This window comes from Mastomys coucha, unplaced genomic scaffold (assembly GCF_008632895.1).
Source record: "Mastomys coucha isolate ucsf_1 unplaced genomic scaffold, UCSF_Mcou_1 pScaffold1, whole genome shotgun sequence".
NCBI lineage: Eukaryota > Metazoa > Chordata > Mammalia > Rodentia > Muridae > Mastomys > Mastomys coucha.
The window spans coordinates 35,231,658-35,259,269 of record NW_022196891.1 but is presented as its reverse complement, the minus strand read 5'-3'; the positions used below and the strand labels follow the sequence as shown (position 1 = coordinate 35,259,269).

Genomic DNA, 27,612 nt, shown 5'->3' with positions numbered 1-27,612 from the left:
TATTTAGGCTGGCTTGCCCTTCCTTCAGTCTCTGCTCCATAGTTAATCTCTGCAACTCTTTCCGTGGGTATTTGGTTCCCCCTTTTAAGAAGGAATGAAATGTCCACCTTTTGGTCTTCCTTCTTCTTGAGTTCCTTGTGGAATGTGGGTTGTTCTTCCTGTATTCCAAACTTCTGGGCTAATAACCACTTATCAGAGAGTGCATACCGTGTTTGTTCTTTTGTGATTGGGTTACCTCACTCAGGATGCAGCCCCTTAGGACGAACAACAATATGAACTAACTAGTACCCTCAGAACTCCCAGGGACTAAACCACCAACCAAGGAGTACTCATGGTGGGACTCATGGTTCCAGCGGCATGTGTATAGCAGAGGATGGCCAAGTCGGTCATCAATGGGAGGAGAGGCCCTTGGCTTTGTGAAGGTTCTGTGCCCCAGTGTAGGGGAATGCCAGGGCCAGAAAGTGGGAGAGGGCAGGGTGGCAGGCATGGGGAAGTGGGAGGCAACAAGGGTTTGTTTTTGTTGTTTTTGTTTGTTTCTTTGTTTTTTGGAGGGGAAACTGGGAATGGAGAAATTTACATGTAAATAAGGAAAATATCTAAAAGAAAAAAAAAGACTTACTGTCTTACGGCTCTTGTGTGTTTTCTTTATCCACATAAAAAGTAAAACATCTTTGTATCTTACTGTTGCCTGGTCTAATATTAAGAAAGAGATAAATATTTTTGTTAATTTTTGTGATCATCAATGTCATCTTAGAGGTTTAACTTTTGCTTTACTTTTTTTTTTAAAAAAATGAGTTATATAATTTATCTATCCAAAGCTAGGGCTTCCTGTGCCTTTGCCATGTGATTGGGAGGTGAGCTTGAATTCCTGATCCTCCTGGCTCTGCTTCCTAGCTCTTGGCATCATAAGTGTGTACCACCATGCCCACCTTCTGCTTTTTAAAAATCTGACTTTACCTAGAATACTCTATGCAGTATGAAAAACCTCTGAGTTGCTTAGTAGTAGTAGTTACTACTACTGTAGTAACAAACACTTCTCCAGAGAGTTGCTTATCTGAAAAGCAAGAACCTTTTCTTGGGTTTTTCCTTTTTTTTTTTTTTTACTGATTTTTAAAAATATTCTGAATAAATTTTCCGGGTGCTGATATACCCATGTTTGGAAGACAGATTATAGATGAAAGAACATTGTAACTTGGCTGGAAAATATTTTACCAAAGTGAGTAAACTAGGAGAGGCCAGGGCGTGTTCAGTGACCTCCTACTGAGCAGGCCCTTTGTGCTTTACATCTTGGAAATCAATTCAAAGTATCTGAGCCTTTTCCTGACCACCAGGAGTAAAAGTCTTCACACACTGAGAATTAGTGTAAGACTGAACCGCCAATTGATAGATGCTTTACCCATGAAATTCTCGCGCACCTGTATATAGCAAATGGTTAACCATCTGAGTTTGGCAGCTCCTCATTATATGTTCAGAAGAAAATGTTTCCTTAGAAAAGCCAATAAAAGTTGCCCTAAATAGCCAGTTACAATTTTAGAAACAATTTGTCTTTTCTGTAGCACATCTCTGCCTTCAATTCTTTGCAATAATAACTGCAAAGTAAGTGTTGTTTTATAAAAATAAATGAATTATCATTACAAAGGTGTCTGGAGATATTACGTCCCTGCTGATGGTAAATATTTGACCGAATTACAAGTTGCTGGCAGAGGACTCTACCTGCTGAAACTTCACATGTGACCATTTATGTATTAAGGGACCCTCTAAGGATCTACCGTCCTGGTTTTTTTGCATTATTACTAATGGAAGATTTGAAGGATATGCCAGACCTGTAAACTTACCTGTTTTTAAGTGTGAACATGTGCCAGACAGACATTTATGTGTTATTTGCTACTGAAACTGAGAAGCCACAGATAGTACTTAGAAGGGGGAGGGAGCTTTGTTAGCTCACACCCAAATTCTGTGTAGTAGGGAAACTGACCATTGTTCATTGTTGAGTGACTGGCTTAAGTCACACGGCCAACTGTTGGCAAACCTCATAATTACTTCTGTTCTTGAGGCAGGCAGGCATTGTTAAGAGGCACATTTAAACTTTCCAAGTGAAATGCTTCCTTATACTTAACGTCACTTATTGATGTTGTTTTTACTATGTAACCACTATAGTACATTTCTAAAAGTTGCTTTATGTAAGTTCCAGTAAGAAGCTACATAATTTTGGGGCCCCTTGACAAAAAAAAAAAAAGGAGAGACACTTTGAGGCAACAATGAAGGCTCCTTAAACCAAGTGGCTGATATGGAGCCAACATGGGTCCTTCTTCAGGACACTGCCTCTGAGAACACCAGATGTTTCCTTGCAAAGTTTTTTTCTTTATAAAGATTAGTATGTATAACTACAGGCTTAAATTTTTTATATGCCATGGATATTCATCCCTGTTTCAAGCCAGGATCATTTTTTCCTTCTCTGTTAGGAATGTATGCTAGGTAGTTTCATTGAAGCTTTTTCAGAAATTTCTTAAGGATGCTAGAGATACATGCTGAGACATGCGCAGTGTACCTGGGGCTCCAGGGTCTAGAATGCAGAGCCAAGGTTTCTCTGAGCTCACAGAATAGTACCGAGCTAGAGCCCATTTATACATGGCTTTAGTGTTAAGCATTCAATTTGCAGGATATTTTACAGTTAAAACCAAAGGTGTCTATTAAGATATATTTTCTTAAATACTGAATGGGGGCTGCTTGTATAAGCCTGTCTTTCATAGCAATAAGTCACTTCAACAATAATGTAATCTCATGTTTGTGTTTAAGTTGATAACTTAATTAGCTTTGTGTTACGTCTAGTTTTTCTATTGAATTAAAATGAATATTGTTAATGGTGGTAGAATATATATACAGTACTTCAAAGTGAGCATGCTTTGTAAATAATACTAAACCCATCCAAAAATTATATCCAAGTGATCCATTAAGCCTGAGTGGCAACTTTTGTCCTCAGACCTTTATATATTTTATTTGGGGTTTAAAGACATTCTGTTTTGTAACATGAACATGGTAAATGTGCCACAACACATACCCTTTCATGTAAATACTTTGATATTGATTTTTAGAAACTTTCCTTGTGTTAATTGTTGCTTATGCATGTTTAATTTTAAGTCTTACATGTTTGTGTCAGGTATTTCCTAGTACAGAATTAAGTAGTATTACAGGGATATCTAGCGTTCAGAAAGTAGGAGTTTTGAAAAGCCATGCTAGTCTGCTAGAGGATAAAAATTACCTTTTTAAAGAGGCGTGCGAATCTGAGTAAGGGAAGCAGTGCTGATGTCAACCTTCCAGTATTAAAAGTGAGTCAGGTAGTTTGTAGCTTTGCTCCCCACTCTCTTTTAGGAGGCAGGCAACAGTGCCACCATGAGAACAGACAGGTTTGCAACATTGTAGCTGTTGGTTCCTCAAACAGCAGAAGCCTTCCATTTAAAGACTATTTGACAAGCCCAAGCATTGAAGTGGACAGTTTAGAAACTGAGGAAGAGCAGTCGTATAATCAGACTTTATTGCCGGCTAGTCAAATTCATGTTCTTCTTCAGTGAGATTCCTGAGCTTTGCCAGCTCAGCATGGCACTGATGCCAGGTTATTTTCATCCTTTTAAAATTTGTTATAAGAAACAGTATCCGAGAAGAATGTATGCAGTCAGGTCTTCTCCACCCTAAAGTGCACTTTGTAGCCAGGGTTTTTCAGTGTCCCTTTTATATTTTGTCTTTTAATAGTGAGACTTAAAAATAAACACATGTGTGCACACATACATACACCAACAATTACAATAATTAAAGAAAAAGAGGCCATGAATTTGACAGAATTCAAGGGGCCGGGGAGGCGGGGGGGGGGGGGGGGGGGGGGGGGGGGGGGGGGGGGGGGAGGGTGGAGTCCGGTATATGGGAAGTTTTGGAGGGAGGAAAGGGAACAGGGAAATGAGGTAATTATATTACAGTCATAGTTTTTAAAATTATTTAAAACAATAAACTGCTAAGTTGATTATGGTTATAATGAGTTTAGACTGTGTTAAAGCATTAAATTTTTATTCCATGTTCTAATGTCTACATGATACAGTGTATCTTTGAATGAAGAGACCCGGTACCCATCTTTCTGTTGGCGTCAGTCAGCCCTCTGATATGTTAATGTGGCATAGGAGGAGTACACACACAGGCTTTATGGGATGCATTCCAAGTCTGAAGGAAAATTATGTGTAAAGAGCTGAATTTTCAGCATTGTCTCCTTCCAGTGAAAACTGATGTTGACACAGTCTGCCATAAAAGAAAACCTTCCGACTGAAACCCAATATGGGTATTTTTCCATAGTTAGAAAAATGGTGGTATACTTTTATTATTACCTGGTCGTTTAGAATAGGTTGCTGATTTAATTGCTAATGGAATTGCAAAAAAAATAACTGATTTTCAACCATGTGCTATGTAGGAAAAATTAGCCTAGTATTCTTACCTTTTTTTTTAAAAAAAAAAAAAAAAAAGACTTTTTTTCTTCCTGTAACAAGTGGGCACAGTGAAAGGGGGGCGCTGTTTGTTTTCCGATAGAAAAAGAAACAGTAGTTTCTGTGTAGCTTGGCCTTTTTAGCCAGCCCTCAGCTGGCCACAGGTGGGACTTACAAGGGTTGGCTTTTCACTTTCTCAAATATAGTTTCTTTGCATTTAATACTAAAAAAAATTAATTGGTTGAACTTTTCCAAATGTGGTTTTCAAATACAGTAAAAAAAAGAAAGGTTTGAAATTTGACATGTTAGAACATATACTTCACAGAATTAAGATTTTTTTTGAAAGCGTTGTAGAAAAACTGTTTAAAGGCACCATTACTTCATGTTGGCAGTTTATAAGTACTATTCAGTAAGAAACCCACTGCACTTTTACTTTTAAAAATGATTTTTATATACAGAATATCCAGCGGGGCTCAGAGCTTCGATCTTGGTATGCTACTTTTGTAGTCTCCTGCCAAACTTAAGAGAGGAAAATGAATGGCGCTCTGTAGCTGTGGGCTTCCAATTATGTTCAGTAATTTCCTTATGAGCCTCTGGACCAGTCCCTCCTACAGTCTGTTGCTACTCTCTTTGCTTCAGCTTTCCTGTGACCATCTGACTCTCCAGAATGTAGTCTCATTCATTCAAAGGACAGGTTCGCTTTGTTATATGCTGTGAATACACTCCTGAAAACTTTATACCATTACTTAATTTTTAGTACAGTTAGTGTTTTGAGTCACTAATGCAGCTCAACATTTAAATGGAATTCCAGAGTGAAGACATTTGCCTGAGGCAGAACGGCTTTTTGTTTGTTTGGTATTTCCATTTTTTGTTGGTTTTTAAGATAGTCTTATGTGCTAGGCTGACTGCAAACTCCGTATGTAGCTGAAGATGAGCTTGTCCTTCTGGTCTCTGGAACCTATCTCCCAAGTGATGGGCTTGCACTTCTGACCCACCTGCTTCTTCTGTCTCACAAGTGCTAAGATTCCAGGCCTGTAACACCATGCTTGTGTTTGAGATGCTCTAGATGGAACCCAGGGCTTCATGCGTGCTACACATATTATCAGCTGAGCCACATGCTCAGTAAGAATGGTCTTTTAGCGAGTCTACTTTACTATTTCTTCATTTTTTAAAACCATAGTCCTTCTTGAAATGAAATGTGAGATAAGTCACTTTAGATAGTTGTATTTGTTTAAAGTAGTTGGGCATTACAGAGTAGTAGTGTTCCATAGCTTAAGAATAAATAGGAAGAAATGTAAGTTATTACATCAAGTGAAATTTCTGGAGTTGTCTTAATATAGAAAATCATACTTAAAAAACAATAATGGGGGGGGTAAAAGTTAATATTTTTCCGACTTACAGATTCTCAATGCTGGAAATCAACTTTAAGAAATCTGAATTCTCAGTATCACTAATTTTTTTTAAAAAAATACTTTAAACAGCACTTTAAGAAGCAAAAGAGGCTAATCCCCGAGAGAACCGTTTGGAAATACTTTGTTCAGCTCTGCAGTGCTCTGGACCACATGCATTCTCGAAGAGTCATGCATAGAGGTAAGAAAAGCACGGGAAATCTGCAGTGTCATCTTTAATAACATACGCCATCAAGCAATTTAAAATAGCTTGCATTCAATCCACAGCGTTACGTGGGTTTGATAATTTATGTCTAAAATTATAATTTAGCAGGACTATAAGCATTAAAGTAATGTCCTGCTTGATGATAAATAATGGAAATTATGCTCTGCCCAACTTCTCTACATACCTTGCTGGTTCTGTGGGTAACGAAAAGGAAGCTACAGGAGAACGGCACATGTGCATAAGGAAGAGGGTTTGTTGTGTCTCCTTCAGACGAGGAGGACTGTGGCATCCCAGGCTCTTGTCATGCCTAGCCTCAGTCCTTGATGGATTCTTCATGATCAGTCCAGTTGTTGGCTAGAGATAATGCTGTCAGTTGCTAAGTGGCTGATCCACTGACTTGCAGGATGGCACAAATTCTGAAGCAATTTATTTAAGGAATTATGATCTCTGAAACCATCCAATAAATACGATGTGCATAATATTGTTAAGCTACGATTTTGTAACTTGTGTAAATAGACCAATTCCTTTTTCAGTAGCATGCTGTTTAAAACTGTTATGAAGGGGGCACACGTTTATTTTATGACTTAAAATTTCATTCATATTCTTTGTGATATTAGTTGGACTGGGGAGTTTGAAGTCTATGAAAATGATTCAAAAATCCAGTGAGTGCTCCCCACTTCAGACTTTCAGATTTAATAGGCATTTTGAATCCTTCCCCAGGAGGAAATTCTACATTCCTTTCAGAGTCCCAAACGCATAGCATCTCTCAGCTGATCTCTTCATTTATTCACAGATATAAAACCAGCTAATGTGTTCATTACAGCCACTGGGGTCGTCAAACTCGGAGATCTTGGGCTTGGTCGGTTTTTCAGCTCCAAAACCACAGCTGCCCATTCTTTAGGTAAGAGACCCGATTTCACTGAAACAAGCCGGTTCCATGTGTGATTGTGTGGGTCATGGTTTAAGACAGGTACGCCAGCTCTGCAGCACTGATTGCAGTCTCTGTAAAGCTCTTCTTCCAGGAGTCAGCCACTCCTGTCAGGTGCTCGCAGTTCCCAGTTACCTTTTACATGATGTTTCAGTTCTTCTGCTTATGTGAGCTCAAGCAGGCCCTGAGGTTTTTGTTGTTTGTGGTGTTTTTTTGAATAGTGCTGATCAGCCTGGCTTTTACTGTTGCTATGGAGAGCTCCTTTTATCTTATTTGTGATGACTGTGAGATAACTTAACAAAAAACTGTATTTTGGAAGAAGTCTTCACTGAATATTTTTTTAAATGCCAGGAGTAATAATTCATACATGTTTATTTATTCAATGGGCATGTAACCATGATAACTATTAAGAGAGAAAACCTAAAGATGATCCATAGTGAATGAGGAGACAAAAATTTCTCTTTTTATAGAGTAAAAGAAATACCCACAGTTGATTCATTTTAGAGTTAACATTGTTTTGATGTCCTTTTGTACCCAAAATAGAATTGGTGTAACTACCAACATTGTATTAGCAATGGGAAGAAAATTGTTTTGGGTCAGAAACAGTAAAAATTCCTAGAAGAAATGCTTTTTAAATTACATTAAAAGTAGAGTATCTCAGGACTCTACAAGTCACCTTTTTCTTCTAGTGCATATACGACAAAGGAAATGGTGATTTTTTAAAATAAGAATTAAAGCAAAATTAAGTTGGCCTTAATTTAGTTGTGTCTGTCTTTGCTGTCATAATTCCCTTGAAAGTCATTAATTGAAAGCAGTCTTTAGATGTGAATCAAGGAGCTTTTAACTGGGCTATTGAAGAATGATGATTTAAAGTAACCAAACAGGCAAACACCTTCCAGATAACAGCCGGCTGGAGACATTTAAAGGCGCTCGTTCCTGCCATTGTGCCTGTTTCCATGTGCCTTTGAATGTATCCTTTATTAATGTTTCATTTCTAGAGTAGACTCTGGCCTGACAGACAGTGTGGTGGAAATGCTTACAGTCCCCTGACTCTCACTCTGTCAGTTATGGAGACCATAAGGTTCCACACTGATATCCTGGAATAGTTAGTTCCTTCATACTTACGGTCACGTAACTACACTGCTCTTTCTGGGTATAAGATTTTGATCTGAAGCTTCATGAGGAATCAGTAAATTTGCATAACACTTTGATAAAGTTTTATTTGGGAAGTTCCACTTCTTACAGTAGGTGTGGTAAACAATTTCTAGGAAGAAGGCATGGCCCTTCATACTAAAGACACTGCCGCGCTGTGCCGCTTATCTGATTGCCGTCCTAACAACACCCTGTCTTAACTCACTTGAAACACTAGTTTATAATTGCATGTACATGCACACTAATTGCACGTGCCTGTGCACACATGCGACTTGTTTAAATGCTGTTTTGCAGTCATTCTTGAGCAGGCTGTAGCGTCTGAGCTTTACCGAACTAATGATTAACTTGAAATCCAAATCCGAACAATTCAAAGTGGATTCAGTCTGAGGCTTACTACTTTTGCAAAAGTTCTACTTAGGGATTACAAGCATATGTACCTCTCCAGTCTTGGGTGATGTGTCAGTCTAGATTATTTGATATGGAGAAAATTTTAAGAGACTTAAGAATTCAGTAAGCATTTACCAAGTCAGCTCCTGGAGGGTTGTGTTAAGTACGCACATGCTGATGCTACGATTCTAGTAAACTCACGATACTTCCAAACTGCAGCCAGGAAGGGGAAAAACAAGGCTCTTTGATGGTGAATCCATATTGAACTAATTTCTTCAGTAATTTTGTTTTTCATCCTGAGGGGGGAAAATCCTAATTTTTAAAAATTCTTTTATTCTTGCTGATCTTTTGTGCACAGTGAGGATTCTGATGGTGTGCAGTTCATGTTTCCTAAGCAAAGTGCACTGAGTAGCTTGTTAAAGTTTGAACTTCAGCTTGTCAATGATCATTGGACCAAAAGAATCAAGGATCATCTCATTCATATATATATATATATATATATATATATACACATATATATCATATATGTGTGTATATACATTATATATATATATACACATATATTCATACTTATATATATATAATATATATGTGCGGTAATAGAGCAAGAATAGAAGTGCTGACACACTTTTAGTTGTTTATGGCAGGTTGGCCCTATTTTTATACTTCTAGAGAATTCTTACTCTGCTGTTGTTACATACATTTATTATTATAAGCAGATTTGTTGACCTCTAATAGTTAAGCATGAGAAGTAATTGAATATATGGTGGTCTATAAATTTATTTTGCTCATAAAAATATGGTAGAACAACATATTTATTGTGTAGTGCTGCATTTTCTGCTTTTCCTGATAGTGAAGTCTGTGCCGTACTTAAAATAGGCCTAACTGTTAGTGACGCTGTGAGCAGGCTGCTAATGCAATTCATAGAGAAAAATATTTTTAAAACTTGGAGGCTTAGGATTTAGCTCGTGGGCAGAGTGCTTGTCCAGTGTGTACTCTGACCTGGATTCTATTCTCAGCACAGCATAATACAGGCACTGTGCATGCCTATGGTCCAAGGATGTGGGAGGGGAAGGCAGGCAGGCAGGCAGAGCAGAGGTTCAACTTCATACTCTGCTACATAGAGACTTCTAGGCCATTCTGTTTTACATGAAACTCTGTAAAAATAACAAATGAATCAATAGGAAGAACAAAAAAGAAATGTGAAAAAATTACCTGAGTATTACAGTAAAGTCTGTGGTGGAGCCAAATTTCATTTCACTTTGTCAAGGAACTTATTTTTTGTTTGTTTGTTTTTTTGTTTTATTTTGTTTTGTTTTATAGAAATTTAATTTATAAATACAAAGCCCTCAGATTTTGGAAGAATGTCTATACACATAGCATTTCTACTTCCCCCAAATTATATACATTTATTAAGAAATCCGAACATCCTCCCGGAATATTTTATTTTTTAATGTCTAGAAGAGATCAGCTACTCTGTGCCTGTTTCCCTGGCCTTCGTTCCTCCGCAGCTGTTATAGAAACTTCAGCTCTGTAGCTATTCAGCATCACAGTGAGCCCTGTGCTTTCCTCACCACCCTCTGGAGCAGACATAGTCGTAGAGACAACTGACCATGTTTCTAATCAGCCTCACAACCCGTTCTGAAAATACAACATAATGGCGATATTAACAGTTCCTTGGATACAGAGGTTAACAATTACAACTCCAGAATCTGATGTGGGGGTCCCAAGCATTATCCAGCTTCATTCGGTTCCCGTGAAGCAAAGGCCAAACCCTGGGGCCTCACTCTTGATTGCCTTGCCTGGCTCAAGCACAGCATCCCCCTCCTCGACTGCCCATCCCACGCTCTCGCTCTCTAACCACTGTGTAATGATGGGCTGGGGAAATGGCCCCATTTGCTTCTTGGCCTCTTCTCTAATCATCTCAGCTACTCCCACTTGAGTGATTTTCCTTTCAGTTCCTTTCAGTGTTGCCTCCATCCAGGTTTGACGTTTCTTGGCTGCTAGAGGAATGTCCTCTCAGCCCTTAGTCCAGCATCCGGGGTCTCCTAGAGTTCACTGGTCTCCAACGCCCTGTTCTTACGATTGACTCTATTTTCCCGCCTTAACTGTGCCTCCCCTACCTCTGCTTTGTTCTGAGCATGGGGAACACCACAGTATCCTAGACACTACCAGATTTGTGTGCTCACAGCTCTGTAGCACTTTCACCCATGTTGCTCATGAACTCTTCTGGAACTCACGTTCGAGATTTACAACTTGAGGGTCCAGAACCAAGACTGCGGCAGCACTCCAGTTGCCAGGGGTGACCATGGGGATGTTATTGGCTTGAGCATTCAGAACCAAGGCTGCAGGGGATGTCTTGTGCTTCCACGTGGAGGGCAAGGGTTGCTAGAAACTCCTCAGTTTCATTTCTGGTCTGAATTTGAGTTGACTTTTGGTTGTGTGTTGCCCTGGTTTTCTTGGCTTTAACGTTTATCTGTAGGACTCCACACTGGGCTGCTGCCCCTAGTTTAGAAATTTAGGCAAGCCTTTGTCTTTTGTGACACTCCTCTGAAGCGGAGGAAGTAAGATGATTTGACCTGCTGAGAAGTGTGAAGTGGGGTGGGCCAGTCAGTCAAAGGATCAGAAAGCAGTGGCTGCTCAGCTTCACAAGGAGGTCAAGGTGAGCTCCAGTTTGCTGGAGCAGGGGCAGGGAGGGGCGAGACCAGATTTAGGAGGGATTCACATTTGTTGTAAATCCTACTGTATTGCCCAGGCAAGTTTCTACAAGATTTTAATGAACAGAACAGCATGCTCTGAGTTGAAGATAGCACCCATGAGTGTCCTTCCTCGGCTTCATTCAGGTCAAACATGTCTAGAGTTGTCTGCACAGCTGATTGCAGTTTTGCGGTGTGCCAGGAGCTTTCCTTTATCCCTTTCTGAGTATCTATGGACCAGGAAGATGCTTGATCTCTGTGATCTGCGATGTGGACTGTTCTCTGGGTTCAATCTCTTTTATCGCCCGTCTGTTTCATAGGTTAATTTAGGACTTTGATTTTGTTACTTTGCCATTGATACGGCTAGGGCTCTGTATCTAGGGAGACTGGTTGTAGAAAAGTGTGCTTGTCCCTGCAATGTTTGCCTTGTTTTCTTTCATAGTGTTTGTCAACCTAACAGATATAACAGATGTTGGGAAACCTGCAGTCTATCCACGACCACATCCTTAAAAATGTATGCTGAAGACACAACTCTCTCTTGATCCAGCTTATGACTGAGTAGGCCAGTGGGTTTCAGATTTCTTAAGGCTAACCCTCAACCAAATCGTGATCCCCTGGGACCAGAATCGAGTATGCTGAAGCACAAGTTGCATGTAGCCATGTTTTATACTACAAACAACGGAGTGTTGTGACCTTGTTCCATTTTATTTCCATTGAAACGATGCTGATTGCAAGCTGGCGCATTGATTTCATAACTCATTGATGAATTTCCTGGCCCACAGTTCAAAACCACGAGCACAGATCTCTGGAGTTTATGATTATCTCATTTGCATTTCGATTCCCATTCTTCCACTTGGCCACATTCTCCAGCCTCCCCTGTGACCAGTTCAGTTGGTCAGACCTAACGTAGCCGTGTGTGGCCCTCCCTGTGCTGCTGCAGGTGGGTAAGGACACACCGTAGCCGTGTGTGGTCCTCCCTGTGCTGCTGCAGGTGGGTAGTGACACACACGTGGCTTCTCTGCAGTCTGTAGAGACTCACGAGCGTGTCCAGTCCGGTTTTAGGAAAACTCAAGAGGGCCGGATGGAGCTGTTCGGACGGTGGCGCATAGGTCTTTAGCTTCCTTGTGTGAACTTAATTCTCACAGAGATTTTCTTCCCCATTATAACAGCACTCGGTGACATTTTTCTTGCACATTTTAGTGTTTTCTGACTGTCCATTCGATCTGGAATACCTAACCTAGTCTGCTGTGGCATTGCCTGTGAGCCTACTATGGAACATAGTTTGCTTTCCCTCATTCCTGGTTGTCCCTTCCAGATTAAGAAAAATTAAACCAGACAAGCCCCAGCTGGGGCTCTGGACAAGTTTTACATAAAAGGGCAAGTTGTACTAAATGTGTTAGTGTGGGTGAGTTTATGTTGAAGAATAAAATATATTTTTGCATTAAAACATTTTATATCTCTTGCCATCCCAGAGTACTTTGAAGCCTGCACTCGGTCTATGGGGTGCTACTCTCCCCCAACATGTGCATGCGCGCGCGCGCGCGCACACACACACACACACACACACACACATGCAGCAGCAGCAGCAGCAGCAGCAGCCCCGATCCTGCATTATCTTCCGTTCAGCATTTGGTGTGGGGATTGTGTGGTGAGGAAGAGCATGAGGATCACCCACAGGCTCTTAACTAAAGCCTTCTGCTTGAATATGACACAGTGTACGTCCATTCACAGCTCATCGTCCAGGACAAATCTGCCTTGTCTTAACGAACTGGAAAAGCAGTTCTCTGTGTGTCCAAAAAGAGCAGAGTCCAGGAATAATGCTCAGATATAGAGGAAAGGTGCCTCATTTGGTCTTAGATTTGTGCTGTATTTATTTTTGCGGCATCACTGTAGCTATTCCAGACAACCAATAATGAACTTTTTTAATGGAAATAATTGTGAATGAAGTGGGAGTCATGTGTGGCCTTAAGGAATTTTCATCTTTCTAAACTAGGGTACTCTGAGCATAGAAGTTGGCTGTGGCTCCCCTGAGTGTGGACCCTGGAGGCGCTCTCTTCATCGGTGCATCTTCAGTTATCCCTCATGCTGATCACTGTTTTTGGGCAATCTATACAGTTAAAATAAACATTTTTACTTGTCAAGCTTTAAAAAGTCTGGACTAAGTGTCACATGATCTGTTAACTGTTTTCTACCTCCCTTCAGTTCACCCACATGTGAAATATGGAGAATTACTTAGATTCATATCAGTGAATGGCTAAGCAGGAGCTCACTTGAGTTAGGGAAAAGCATAGTTTTTCTGTAACAAGTGTTAGTCTTCCTGTAGTGAGTGATTAGCCTCTCCTACTCTCCCACCTCCCAACCCCCCACCAAAACAAAACCAAAATAAAGCAAGAAAACCTTCACAGAATGATTGCGTGAGCTCTCAGACATCACACATTTTTAAGCCCTATATGATTTGCTGTGGCCCTCTGTGTCTCCTGTGGGTCTCATGGAGTGTCATCAGCACGCGCAATTGAATTCTCACTCTGCCACGAACAGCAGGAATCTTCATCATATGAGGACTTTTCCTGTTGCTCCCTTCACTAACATAATGGGATAAAACAATAGAACTGTATTATATTGCAGTTTCCTAGATCGCATGCCCAGGCTCATCTCGGTGAGCTACCTTTACGTCACCTTCAAGGCTCCTGCAGGCTGTAGGTCACCATGTGTTTTGTGTCTACTTAGGGTTCCTGGCAGAACTCAGCTTTTTGGTACTGTTACAACCGTAGTCCCTTTTTCTTAACTATTGGTTAAAGGCCATCCCCACCTTCTAGAAACAGAATCTATTCCTTGGCCATGATATGAGCTTCTCTCACACTTGGCATCTGTCTGTTCACTTGTGCCTTTTGAGGGGTCATCTAGGGCAATCTGTATTATAACGTGAAACTTTACGTCTGTAAAGGGCCCTTTGCCTGTAATGCAGACAAGTGTAACACCAGGTAGAAGGATTCCCACACCAGCATTCTGTCCATCAGTCCATTGTAAAATACAGTGCTTTTGGTGGAAGAATGGTTTAATAGTCTTAGCTTAATTATTGAAATGGGGTGGTTTTTCTTTCTTTCTTTTTTTCCTTTCTTCTGTGGGAAGGAGTGGGGTAGTGAGGCAGGTTTATAGTATGTGAAAAGTTATTCCCAAAAGTTGATTCAGGCCACAGGGGCCTTCTCACGTCATCCACAGATATGCTTCTCGGGCTCTTACCTTTTCATGCTCTGGGATGTAAGGAAAGAGGAAAAAAGCACCAGGAGCAAAGCTCAATGAGGAAAATTAATCTGAGTTACAGATCTCACCACATTGCATGTTGTGGTGTATGTAGTTGAGGTGGCTATCTGCTACTGAAGGCAGTGTACTAATGCATACCCAGAGTGCTCTGCCGGTCTGCTGCAGTGGGAGCACAGATCAGGAGGGTGCACTGACATTTGCATGGGGTTGTGCATGCCTTCATGATGACCCGAAGAGAGGAAAGATGGAGAGGGTTTTTCTGTGTGCAGATGCGTGAATTTAATTGGCACATGTGTTTGTTCTATATCCTAAAATGAGATGGATTTTTAAATATAATTCGAATGTACCAATATTGGTGTCTATGTCAGACAAATACTTGAACCACCCCAGGGAGAAACTGTGTTGCTTTTGTGTCATAGGACAGCCTGAACTTGTGTTTATCTTTCAAAGGGAGACGGACATCTCTCTGGTTCTGTGATGCTATAGGCAGAGTAAATGCACGCCTGCCATATTCAGCATTTGGTTTGGGGATTGCATGATACCAGAATTTCACACTGGAGTCTCTTGAGTTTACCATTCGTGTTCCCCACACTATTTCCAAGTGTGAGGCATCTTCTGATTTCAGCTCAGGAAATTAGTGTCTCTGAAGAAGGCATTAACACAGGTTCCTGTCTGATGCCAGGTGCCACCTGTGGTCACGCACTTGTTGTCCCCACACCTTTTCTGGCTTTTTTCCATGAGTCCATCTTTGCTGTACCCCTCGCCTTGTGCAGGGCAGTGTGGAGTGTGGAGGCAGCATATGTTCCTCCAGTCCTCGAAGCCACCTCCACTGGTTTATTTTTAACATTCAGTCCTTTCTTGACTTAAGTAATTGCTCCGGGAAGGAGCTATTATCTGCTATAAGCTGCGCACATTTAACCTCTCAGCCACCATAACAAGTGTTTATTTAAAACAACCACCATACTGTATTGTAGTACAATTTACACGTGCAGCCCTTTGCATTTCTAGCTTTTCCTGCTGGTTTCTCTGCTTTTGTAGTTTGGGGAGGTATAAACATTTTCAGTTATGGTTCACAGTCATCAGTTTAATGAAGTAAGTGTCTGCTAAATGGACTTGAATTCCAGGCCGCCAGGGTGAGACTTCTGTCTTCGACAACTTGCCTGACCTGGTGGGCCTCTTCACTCATTGAAGTACAGCCTCTCAAACATCTCCTTGGAGCAAGCCCTGTGTGGCTCTACTGTGGCCCCACAGCATTAAGGATCTGCTCTGTTTATTCCTGTCTCTCAGATCTAGAACAGTGTGCGCCACAGGTAGCACCTGTATGTTTGTTAAATCAGTCAGATACCGCACACAGTGACTCTGGTACTGGACACACAGCATAGTTAGTGTCCAGAACAGGGAAGCAGTGAAATCCACTGAGTCTTCCTTCCGTGGTGTCAAAGTGTCATTAAGAATGCCTCACAGATGACAGATTTTATTTTCTGAATGTCTTTTACAGAAGAAATACTGACTAGCCTTCCCAAGTTGACCTCAGATTATACTCATAATAATGAAATAAATTTGGTCTCTTTCCATTCTCTCTGCCAGCAGCATTTCTGGCTGACTCATACATACAAAGAAAAAAATGGAAATGAATGCTTTGTCTGTCATTTGTGTATTTAAATCAAACCATGGTTAAGTTGACTTGTGACTTTTAGTTTTCCAAGCAAGGACTGTTCAAGGCATTCTCTTCTGCAGTTTATTCTGAATCTGAGAAAAAAGAAGCAACCTTTCTGGGCTGAATTGGCTTATTTCTCTTGGAACATTTTAGATGGCTGACCTAAAGAACAGTTCTTAAAAAGCACCATATCATTTTTTATCATATAATTTCCATGTGGATTTTTAAAGAGTTTTTAACCCATGTCTTAGAGATAGCTCATTTTACACGTTATCTGTTCTCATAGTTAAGGAAAATGAATAAAAGTCAGCCCAGGGGGACCAAGCCACTTATCTCAGTGGGTAACTGTGCTTGCAGCTGTGCCTGGCAGTCTGACTTCAGTCCCAAGATTCAACATGGTAGAAGGAGAGAATGAGTTCCTTCAAGTTCTCCTCTGACTTCCACATGTGCACTGTGATGTGAGCATGTGCGCACACACACACACACATACACATGCACACATGCACACACACGCACACACACACGCATGCGCACACGCACACATGCACACACACATGCACACTCACACATGCACACACGCACACATGCACACACACACTCACACATGCACACATGTACACACACACGCGCGCACACATGCATACACACGCGCACACACACACACATGCAGACGCACACTAGATAAGTAAATGAAGAGAGCAGAGCTTAGCTGGAGGCAAAGGATGAAACACATTCCAGCTTTTGGCCAGTTCTTTGTTGCCTCCTTGATTAAAAGCACAAAGATAGAACCCAGCATCCGATCGTATAAAAAAGTGTCTTTCCTAATGCTAGGTTTTTCTCTTTCCCCAAGTTTGAAGAGATTAAAGTGCTAAGTTTTTGGCTAACCAATTGAAAATATTCTGCATTATAGCTCATTCTAAGGAAATGTTACCACGTTAGTTACTGCTTCAGGGACAGCACCTCGACAGCAAGATCTGTTGGCTTCCTTGAGCTTATTGTGGAACTTCTAAAAAATCCAGTCACTTTATTCAGAGTAAATTTTAAGGAGTATTTACTTTTATGAAGGATGTACCATGTACAAACTTCTTATACAGCTAGGTCAGCTTGTGTCAGGAAAGGCTTTCATTTTTACAGTTGAAAGACTGTCATGGTACAGTGTTAGTGTAGATTAAAGAAAGGTCAGATAACATTTTCAGTTGTTGGCAGTTTTCTTGTGAAGTGAAACCTTTTTATTTGAAACAAACAAACAAAAAAAAAATCATCCCTCCTTTCCCCTATGATACTCATGTCAGGAGGTTAAAATGGCATACGCCTCTCCTCTTGCAGAATGCATTCTCATGTTACCCATCACCATAAACTCTTGGAAGATAAGTAGAGTTGTGTATCATGCTGCCTTGGGTGCCTCCATATGTCACAGTCTGCATGATTGTTTTAATATCTAGTCCTAGCACTCTACTCCGTGATTCATTCTTCTCTCTCTCTCTCTCTCTCTCTCTCTCTCTCTCTCTCTCTCCCTCCCTCCCTCCCTCTCTCCCTCCCTCCAGATGTTTAAAAAGTCACAACATTCAATAGTCATCACAAAAAAACAGCTGCTATGGAGTTTAAGGAAAGGATTTTAGGAAATAATTATGTCTCCGTTAAGTTGAAATGTTGAAAACACAGCAGTGCTTGTAAATGCACTGTAAATGTTCCTAAGCCCTTAATAGCATAGTTCTGTCTGTTTGAAAGAGGAGTAAGAATGTGCTGTGATGTGATGGGACAGGACATCTTTGCTCAGCTCAGCCTGCAGTACAGGTGGGTCCAGAGCAGAGGGGTGCATTAGGGAACATGTTGGAGAGAGGCTCCATCCGGAAGCTCCTTCCAGGCCTCTAGTCATCAGGGGGTATGCATCTGCTGTTTGCCAGTAGTGCCGAATGCAGACCTCTCTGCTGATTGTGGGAAGTGTGCTGTGGAGGAGGCGTCTAGCAAGCTTGGATCTGTGCTGTAATATATTCTCAGGAAGCCTTTGCAGTAATCCATAGAGAAACAGTTGGAAGATACTCATTGTTTAGATGGAGACCCAGCATTTACATAGAGAACCATGGTGCAGGGTCTGTAACGTCGCACTGACCCCCCAGCAGCAGTGCCTGGATAGAGGATGTTCCTCTCCAGTGAATCGTCTTCATTTAAAGTGTAGTTTGGAGCTCCCCATTATCATTCTCTGGGCATCCTTCACTTGTGGGGTGCTGTCGGTGAGCCGGACTGGTGTTGCAGTTAAGGTGTTATGCTGGGCTGAGGCTAATCTCTGTAAAGTGTTAGCATTTGTTCATCCTCTTCCCTGTCATCAATCTTTCACACTCGTATCAAGCCCCTGAAGTATCAGCAGGCTTCCCAGAGCTCTTGGTTAAAATCACCTTTGCTTTCAGTAAACTCTGTGTTTCCAGCCGCCCCCTGTGGTTTCCAGGAAGCCTCTCTCTGCATCCCTCCCTGCCAGTCTCTCACTTTATGTCCTGTGTCCAGAAGCCTGTGAGGAGCAATCTCATTATTGCAACTACATCCACCAGCCTTCCTTCTGCAGAGGAAGTGTATACATCTAGCCAGTAATTGGGGTTGCTTATGCAAACTATGAGGAGGTGCGCTATAGACTCGGGTTGATTTCCCACAATAATGACACTTTGAAGCTATGTTACTCTCCCCCTGCCCCCAATACACACACCCTGAACAACCCCTTCCTCTGACACTACTGAAATATGCAAACTTGCCTCCAAGGTATAAGCTACAATTAACTGATTTCTTAAGGTTTTCCCCCTTATTTTTTCTCAAAGTAGTTCGGATTTCCTTTAAAGTTTGATCTTCTTGCTTCCTCAGATTCACTTGTTCACTTTTGTATGTGCTTAGCTCTTAGATCCACCCGGGTAAGGATTATCCATTCACTGAAAGTGGATTCCGCTCTAGGTAAAGCTGTGACGTTTCCACGCTCAACAGTTGAGGTGCCACATTTAGATATTAGAACATAACTTTATTCTGTTGCTGACTAATGCGTCCAAAGATGGTGCTGTGTGACTCTTAATAGTGTTTCTCATTGAACTCCCCTTTATAGTACTGTGAATTATCTCTAAGATTTATAGCAAATACTGAGTGGTTTGTTGTTGTTGTTGTTGTTGTTGTTGTTGTTTTTAAGTAATAGAAAAACTAGAAAATATCCTTTCTCCACGAGCAGTGGTGTGTATTACTATTGCAGGTTGCCTTTAGTAAATAGATTCATGAATACCAAGTGCAAACCTTGATTTGCTGTTTACCAAAGAGCTGAAAGCTAATAATTGTGACATAATAGTGAGATATTTGAAAGTAAAGGTATTCACTTTGAAAGCCACTTAAATGTTTTTTACTCTACAAAGCGTAATAAACATGATTTTGTTTTCTTAGAAATAATGTTAGCATTTTAAAAATACAACCCCAAAAGAGTAAAAAAAAAAAGTACTTTAAAACAAAACCAAAAGTATCCAAATGATCTTAAAAAGTCTTTGTAAAAGCATGCAGTAGGGTCCTTTGACATCGGTGCTAAGGCCCTGTTCTTAGGCTAGCACAGCATCTGGCTGTGACCGCCCCTCTGTTCCCTCCACAGTGACGAAGCGCAGTATCAGCAGTTTGATCCTGTTGTCAGGAGCCAGGACCGTGTCCTCAGAGCTGTTTGAGCATGCAGTGCTTACGTATACTCTTCACTGACCTTAGCTACTATTTAACCTAGACTATTAATTATGTTCAGTTACTTGAGATGGAGAAGCCATATTGAAAAGAGCAAAATCCCACATGAATCCTTTGTATAACTTTCTCTGAGAAAAAAAAAAAAATTATTTTCTCCTTAGTTGTCCTCCTTAAATTCTCCTTGGATTCATCTAGGGAGACAATAATGAGTTGAAGTCATCACACTGTTTTATTTAGTATAGATATTAATGTACTGTTTTATTTAGTATAGATATTAATGTACTGTTTTATTTAGTATAGACATTAATGTACTGTTTTGAATAGTAAGGTGAAATAAGCTGAGTATTCTCAAAAAAAAAAACGGGTGAGACTAACAATATTTTGCAAACTTTTTTCAATTTAAAATTTTGTATTTAATTTTTCAATGTTTTTTATTTGCCTTTAAAATTAAAATACCATTACCAATTACATTATTTTTTTCCTTTCCAATTCTCCCCTAAAACCCCTCCCACGTACCCACACCCCCACCCCTACCCTGCTTCTACCCCCCTCAAATCAGCGTTTAATTTCTTCCAGTAGCTACATCTTCATTTTATGGTCCTAGTTTTATTGGGTTTGTCTTTTCAGTGGGTACACCTTACTACATGTCTCCAGAGAGGATACATGAAAATGGATACAACTTCAAGTCTGACATCTGGTCTCTTGGCTGTCTGCTATATGAGGTAGGCACTATTGATGAATTCTGTACATTGATACACTTCCATTCATGTTATATTCAATATTATAGTTCACATTTATTTTATTCTGGGTGACATTTTATAGTCTGCTTTTGTTGAGATAAATTAATTCATCAGGTAATGACTTATTATTAGAAGCCCCAACATACTTATTTTGTCTAATATATTTTCACATTTTTTTGACAAGAACTTTATTTTTTAATTCTTGTTTTAATAAAATGCTGTTCTGCTTGTCATGTGTGTGTATATATACACACACACATGTATGAGAGAGATAAATGGGTGAATTTTTTTAATGCATTGCAAGAGAATAATATCACAGATTTAAGATACAAAAGTATTTAAGTCTCTTTACCAGTATGTTGTTTCCCATTTATACAAGTGAAATCCAGCTTTAAGGATGACTTCCAAATAGCTAAGCCGTGCAGGTTACCACATAGGCTCAAATTCTGTTCTTAGCAGAGGGGTTAGAGTCCCGTAGACAGGCTCTCTATTACTACTGAGATGTAGTCTTGTAGCTTTAGAAAGGGGTGCCTAACTAACACTTTTCACCATCCTTGAAAGCCCCAACATTGACAGTATCCCAAGTTAGTGACTCCTAGGATAGAATTTTAATTGTACGTCAGGAAAAAGAGTCAAAAGATGGTAGTTTAAAAAACCATTGAGCATCTCAGTAAGCTCTCCTGAATTGAAGAAACACAAAGCATGGGGTCGTTTCTGTGTTTCAAGAAGGAATCTCCAGTTTGTGTCCGTTTTGTTCTCCTGACCCGGTATCATCTGTGATTGTGCCATGTTTACTTGGAAGTAAATCCTTGAGGTGCCTCCATGAAATGGCCTGTTGACCTTTTGTAGTTTTGCTGATTTCAAATTCTTTCATTTAGGGAAAACTGACCTTTCTGGGTTTCTGCTTCCTCTGATGGCCCAGGGCTGCTCACGGGACTTGACAGTGCTCTAGCATAAACTCACACAGTCTTGACTGTGAGGTATTATGGGTTACTGACACAGTAGAGCACATGCAGCTGTGTGTCCATGAAGGGCCCACGCTGTTTATATCTCCTAATGTGTCCATGGGGTGACAGGAGGTTTGGGATCACTCTGGATTTTCCTGATGATTTTGGGAGGGCAATATTGACAAGAGTTGGCTTCACTATATTTTCTTTAAGTTAATCACTTCATGTGTTTTTTTTCTTTTAATTTTTTTTTAAACTTGGCTATGTAGCATTAGAGTAATTCAGACCATAATCTGAAATCAAAGGCATATTCTCCCTTTAAACAGACTACAAGGAGGTAGGAATTGAGTTCCTAATAATGAGATGGGATTTAGCACTGGCAGGAGAAAAGCTGAGCTGAGGTAGTACTAGCTGAGTTAGTTTTAGAGGGAGAAGTTTATGGGTTCTTTCAAGGCTAACAATCTTAGTATCAAAATTGAAACGATTCTCCACATTGTATAACTGCCTTTGAGAGGCAGGATTCATTTTATCTATGATCATTCAAATAAGAGTTCTTTCTTTGACCATTTCACATTCGCTCTCAAGGACCATGTCTTGCTAATTTCAAGTGTTTACCATGTTCACGTTAGGATCTATCTCAATGCATTTTCTTGAACCCGCATCATAAGAGTTGGGAACGTTTACAAAACATTTAATCTGTCTTCATATTCCATATGTCCTCATTTATCTTTTGGTGTAATTTAGCTTTTCAGAACTGTCTGTAGAATCAGATAGATGTATTTTCTATCATAATCCACCAAGAAATTACCATTAACAATGAAGGAGTAGGAAGCCCTTTTTCAGAATGTACTTTAAACTGGGGGAAATTAGACTTTCAAATATTCCCGAAACCTTTGAAAAAAAAAAAAAACCCGGCGTGCGGTTTTAATTGATATGCAACAAAGTCGACTTTACTAATTAAAATCAGGATGCTATGCTTTCCTACACAGACCTTTACATGGAAAAGTAGGTTTTACACATTTCCTTTATTGTTCAGTGCAGCAATCGCATCCTTACAGGGTTGTAGGTTGGTGGCTTACAGTTCAAAAAAAAAGAGAGCTGCCACCAGGCCCGAAGACAGACAGCGGGCTCTCGTCCCTCCGACACCCCCAGAATACTAATGAGGGAAGTCAGACCCTGGAGGTCAGGGAGCGAGTCAATCATTCTCTCGATCGTCTCAGTGTGGAGGATCAAATTAGCCTGAAAAATTCAGCTGCTGGGAGGAGAGGGCGAGCAGCTGTCAGGGGCAGCGCCGAGATGCACTAATGAACCAGATGAATAGTGCAAAAGCTTGAAAATAAAAACAGGACAGTTGACATTTTTCATCTGTCAAAGCAGGAGATGCATGAAAATATACTATTCCTGTTTAACTCCTTAGGGGACATTCAGATTTTTTTTTTTAACACTCTGTAGTATTGAGACAAAAGTAATATAATGAACTCCTATCATATGATAGAGAATGGATGTACATTTACTTAAGGTCTTAGAGAGGTGGAGAGATGGGAGTTCATATCGACAGTGTATTTTTAAGGTGGCATTTTTTTTTTTTAACATTTGATCTTATTGTATAGTGTCCATGCATTTTAAAGGTAAACATTGCTTATGATGGTAGGCCTTCCGTTAGAAATTCTTGCTCAGTGTTATATGTTTAGGGCATTTAAATTGTTATTTACTTTATGTCGACGTGTGTGAGAACTATGCCCAAGGTTATTCTGTGTGAGTGTGTGTAGGTTTTATGTGAAATGTGGGTTAGGTAAAACTGCATGTACAGGCGGGATTCCTAATCCTGTCCCTCTCCTGAGGCTCTGAAGGAGTTAAAGCCCAGCCTGGAGCGCAGAAGACAGATGAGAGCCATTTTCAGCTTGTCCTGTCCCCACTGACGCTCACTGAGTAGCACAGCATGGACCAGCGTGTTTCACACACACTCTGCCTGTCTGGGGAATGTACACATTGTCCTTCCAAAATCAAACTTATTAGCACATGTAGAAAAGGGTGACTGACTCCGGGGCAGCCTGGCACTCCATGTTGTATTCTTGCGGCTGCGGCTCAGAGATTGAGAAGGTTTTGAACAGGATGCGAACATTTTAAATTGAATTTTTAGTTTGTAACCTTGCTTACCAAGTAGCTGCTTGTGCTTTTAAATGTCAAGTTGAAACCATGTCTTAAACTACATTGAAATTCAGTAATGTCTCTTTTAAAGTGGTTCTTCCTCTAAGTCATTTTTTTTTTCTACATAAAACAATCACCTTTGGATACCTTGAATTCTATCTAGGAGTTATGGATATTTTAACACATTTAATGTTTCTGAGACATTATTAAAAGAACAGTTATCATTTAAACTATCTAAGGATCAGTTATAATATAAAAAATCTTTTCTTTCACAAAATAACCTTTTTAAAAGAATATACTATATATGATGAATGGCGTGCATTCTGTTCCCCAGGTCCTTGACATATTTAATTCAATTTAATATCAGCTTTCTGTTATACTTGACTATTACACTGTTGCACCATACTACTTAATAGCTATTTAGTGATGAAATATGGCTGTATACACACATATAGTATCTTCCATTTCTTTATACTATTTTATATTATAAGAATTATGCTAGCCATTTCTCTTAAGGAATTTTAGATGTTTCAAAAATAACATTAATACTTTTCACACTTAGTGCTCAGAAAAGGGTAATCATAAAAATCAAAATGCTCAGGTAATTTTCTTCAAAGCACTCATGATTGTTTTCCACCTCAGCGTCCTGTCCTTGATGAAGTCGCCTTTAGCGTTACTTGGTGTGTACATCAGTCTCACTGTGAGTGTTTTCCAGATGGCTGCGTTGCAGAGTCCTTTCTATGGCGACAAGATGAACTTGTACTCTCTGTGTAAGAAGATAGAACAGTGTGACTACCCGCCTCTCCCGTCAGATCACTATTCGGAGGAGGTAAGGGCTCTTCGTCCCATACGTTGGTTCATTTTGTCAGCGGATTTTACGAAGGGATTTTACTTTACTTAGAAACACAGATGGATGGCCCAGGTGGCAGAGAGAGCGCTTTGATTCCTTACATCTTCTGAGCCTTTAGATTAACTCTGCAGCTCGCGATTTCGAGTGGGTCACAAAGCAACATGTGAGAGAACCATAGTTAGTTGACTTTCCTGATGTGACGTGAACCCATCGAAGGCAAGCATTCTGACCCAGCACTGGTCCCTCGACCTCTTGTGACAGGCTGAGTCCTCAGTCCTAATCTCTCAGACAAGAAAACAATGAGAACTCACTTTGGTAGACTTTTACTCCTGGTGTGTCCCAAATCTGAACTATATACCTCTCAGCCACCTGTCTCTGAGCCTTTTTCTTTCTTACTCCTTTCTCCTTGGCAGTACCTATCCTATTACCCCTCACTGCTTCAGCCACATTCCTCTGGGTGAGTGTTTTAAGGTTACCATGATAGACCTGTTTATAAAATACATTGGATGGGATTGGCAATTTTCAAAGGCTTTCAGATCTGAATCCTTGTGTGCCTTGCTAATGCACTGGAATGAGTTGTTTTGGCACTTACCCAACATGCAGTTTTTCATTAAGTAGTGCCTTCCATTTTATCCTAATATATCATGATTATTTGAGGGGCGTGCAGAATAGCAGTGTCCCAGGTCAACTAAGATGAGCTTACAGGCTCATTTGGGACTTCTCATCTGGGACCTACCTATGAAAGCACAAAGCCTTGGACATCTCCGTCTCATGAGCAACAGATATCTTTGCCCCAGGAAAATAGAAAGGAGCAAAGGAAAAATGGAGAACAATTATAGTGTTCACATATTAAGTAATCTTGTCATACTTTCTATTGTGAAATGAATAGCATCTGGTTCTAGTATTATACAAGAAAGTCTGAGTTCATACAGCTTGAATAATAAACATCTCTAAAGATTTTCTTTACTCTATGTAAATCATGTGTGTTCCCAGAATATAATTAGTACATATTCATCTAATAGTTTGATACTGATAACGAGTGATGCCTACATTTCTGCTTCCTGGCATTGTATTTAGATAATTAGAATATACTCTTAGGAAGCAATGATGCTAATTTAAAGTATTATCTCTATTTGATGCTAATGCTCTTATGTTAGCCATTTTTAATTACTATTTTGGGTATAGAATATAAATATGGCCTTTCACAAAACCAACTTCAGAACTCTAGGCCTGGAAATACAGTAGAGTGTGAACAATAATGCAAAACCATAGCACGAATGTCAGACGCCGCTCTTTGTTGTGTCATTCAGGCTGCCTTCTTTTCTTCGTGAAGCACATGAATATTTCACGTATCTGCATCCTCATCCCCTATTCTTCTTGACTAATTTTCAGACTGTCTGAATTTGCATTTCACATGGTAGCTGATTAGGAGATGCCGAGTGCAGCAGCGAAGCCTCAGCAGGCGGTTACCATGGTGACCTTCAGCAGGATTTTAATGATGATACCACTAGTGGTTCGTTGAAGTCGGCCTGCCTGCAGGGCTACTTCACTGCAGCTAAGTGTGAAGTTGGATATGCGGCTTCTCAGCCAAGGGGCAAATATCAAAGTCTGGCCCAGATAGAAGGTCTTCAAGTTGGGAAAGGAAAATAGATTCCACTTTTTACTTCACTCTGTATCGTTACCAGTTCCAAAAGGAGCTATAAAGCAAAACATGTTATATGGCACACCTTCCAAAAGAGACAGTGCAGTTTCTGGTCACAGTAAAGCGTTTGTCATGCCCTGATGAAATGGGAGGCTGTAATGCCTTGGTAAACATGGAAAATAATTCTGTAAACTTGAAAATCATGCTGAAAATCATGCAGTCTGTATAATAGAGTTGCTTTAATCTGATCAGGAATGAAGAGTTAGTTCTACAAGACTTTGAAATGCTGGTGCTGTTAACAAATGTTTCCCTCCTTAATGAGGAACTAAATTAGTTTATAAATTAGTTATTCCAAATTTGTGGTAGCAACAGAATCCTAAACAGATTTAGTGCCGCTATAATGTCATTAGTGACCTCTCCAATGTATATTACAAAGGCTGTTTATATTGGTTTAAAAATCCACATTGGTATTTGTTAGGCTAGCAAAGAATAGTGACCCTGAGAAGGTACGTGCCAACTTTAGCGCTGAACTTGTCCTAAAGACTCAATCTATAGGTCTTTAATAGTTAAAATGGTAGGTTTCTGTACAAGAAAAATGAAAACAGATAGCTTTGAGTTTGTTGAGAGTTTTCCAGATTCACTGAGGCACTGATATATTTTTAAGTTTCCTGCCCACAAAGGATTTAAAAGGAATACTTCACCCTAGTACCAACACAAGGGATACTTCATCAAGGACTGTGTTACTCGCCAGGCCGCCTCAGTAATAGGAGTTGTAATAACAAGACTTCTAAATATAATTTCAAAACTCAAGAGCTTAAAAACTTAAGAACTCAAGAGTTTTAAAAGTAGGAATTTTTCCAATGTTATATCTTACAAGATAAATACAGTTTAGCACTAATAATCAAAGCAGTATGCTTTGGAACTATAAGTATGAACCTCAAATCTTTCCTCCTGAAGCATGGTGCATAGTACACATGACATAGGCTCTAGACTGAAATATTTCAGCAGTGCATGGCGGCTCTTAAAAAGTGTATACAATGACCTTTGTTTATGATTTTGTTTTATGTAAATTTGGTATTCCTTAGTCTTTTTTTTTCTCCCCATAACACCCTCATGCATATGTGAGTAGAGACTCACTATACTTGAAAACTGTTACCTTCATTTAGATTGCTCTCCGTTTAAACTGTCAAATGGGCTATGACAAAGCAAGCACTTTCCATACATGTGCTATTTATTAGGAGTCCTAAGTGAAGCCTGGCTGCTCAGTCTGACCTCTGCTTAAAACTTAGTGGCCATAGACACATCTTCTTTCCCTTCATGGCTAGTGAAGGGAACTCATTCTGCTAGAAGGTCTATGAATGTTCATGTTTTACAAGATGCTGTTTCCTCTTTGCCAGCTGATCCTCTTCTATACCATTTTCCCTGGCTCTTCTCTTCCTCACC

At 40.1% G+C, this 27,612-nt stretch overlaps 1 protein-coding gene across 4 annotated transcripts in view; it reads left to right on the top strand.

Moving 5' to 3' along the window:
* Positions 1-27,612, top strand: part of Nek7 (NIMA related kinase 7) — a 135,991-nt gene that overhangs the window by 96,993 nt on the left and 11,386 nt on the right. For all 4 annotated transcript variants that reach the window (XM_031384090.1, XM_031384093.1, XM_031384092.1 and 1 more), the window contains exons 6-9: positions 5,945-6,053; positions 6,871-6,978; positions 20,470-20,564; positions 24,393-24,506. In XM_031384090.1, coding sequence (XP_031239950.1) covers positions 5,945-6,053; positions 6,871-6,978; positions 20,470-20,564; positions 24,393-24,506 — 426 coding nt within the window. The remainder of the gene's footprint in view (positions 1-5,944; positions 6,054-6,870; positions 6,979-20,469; positions 20,565-24,392; positions 24,507-27,612) is intronic.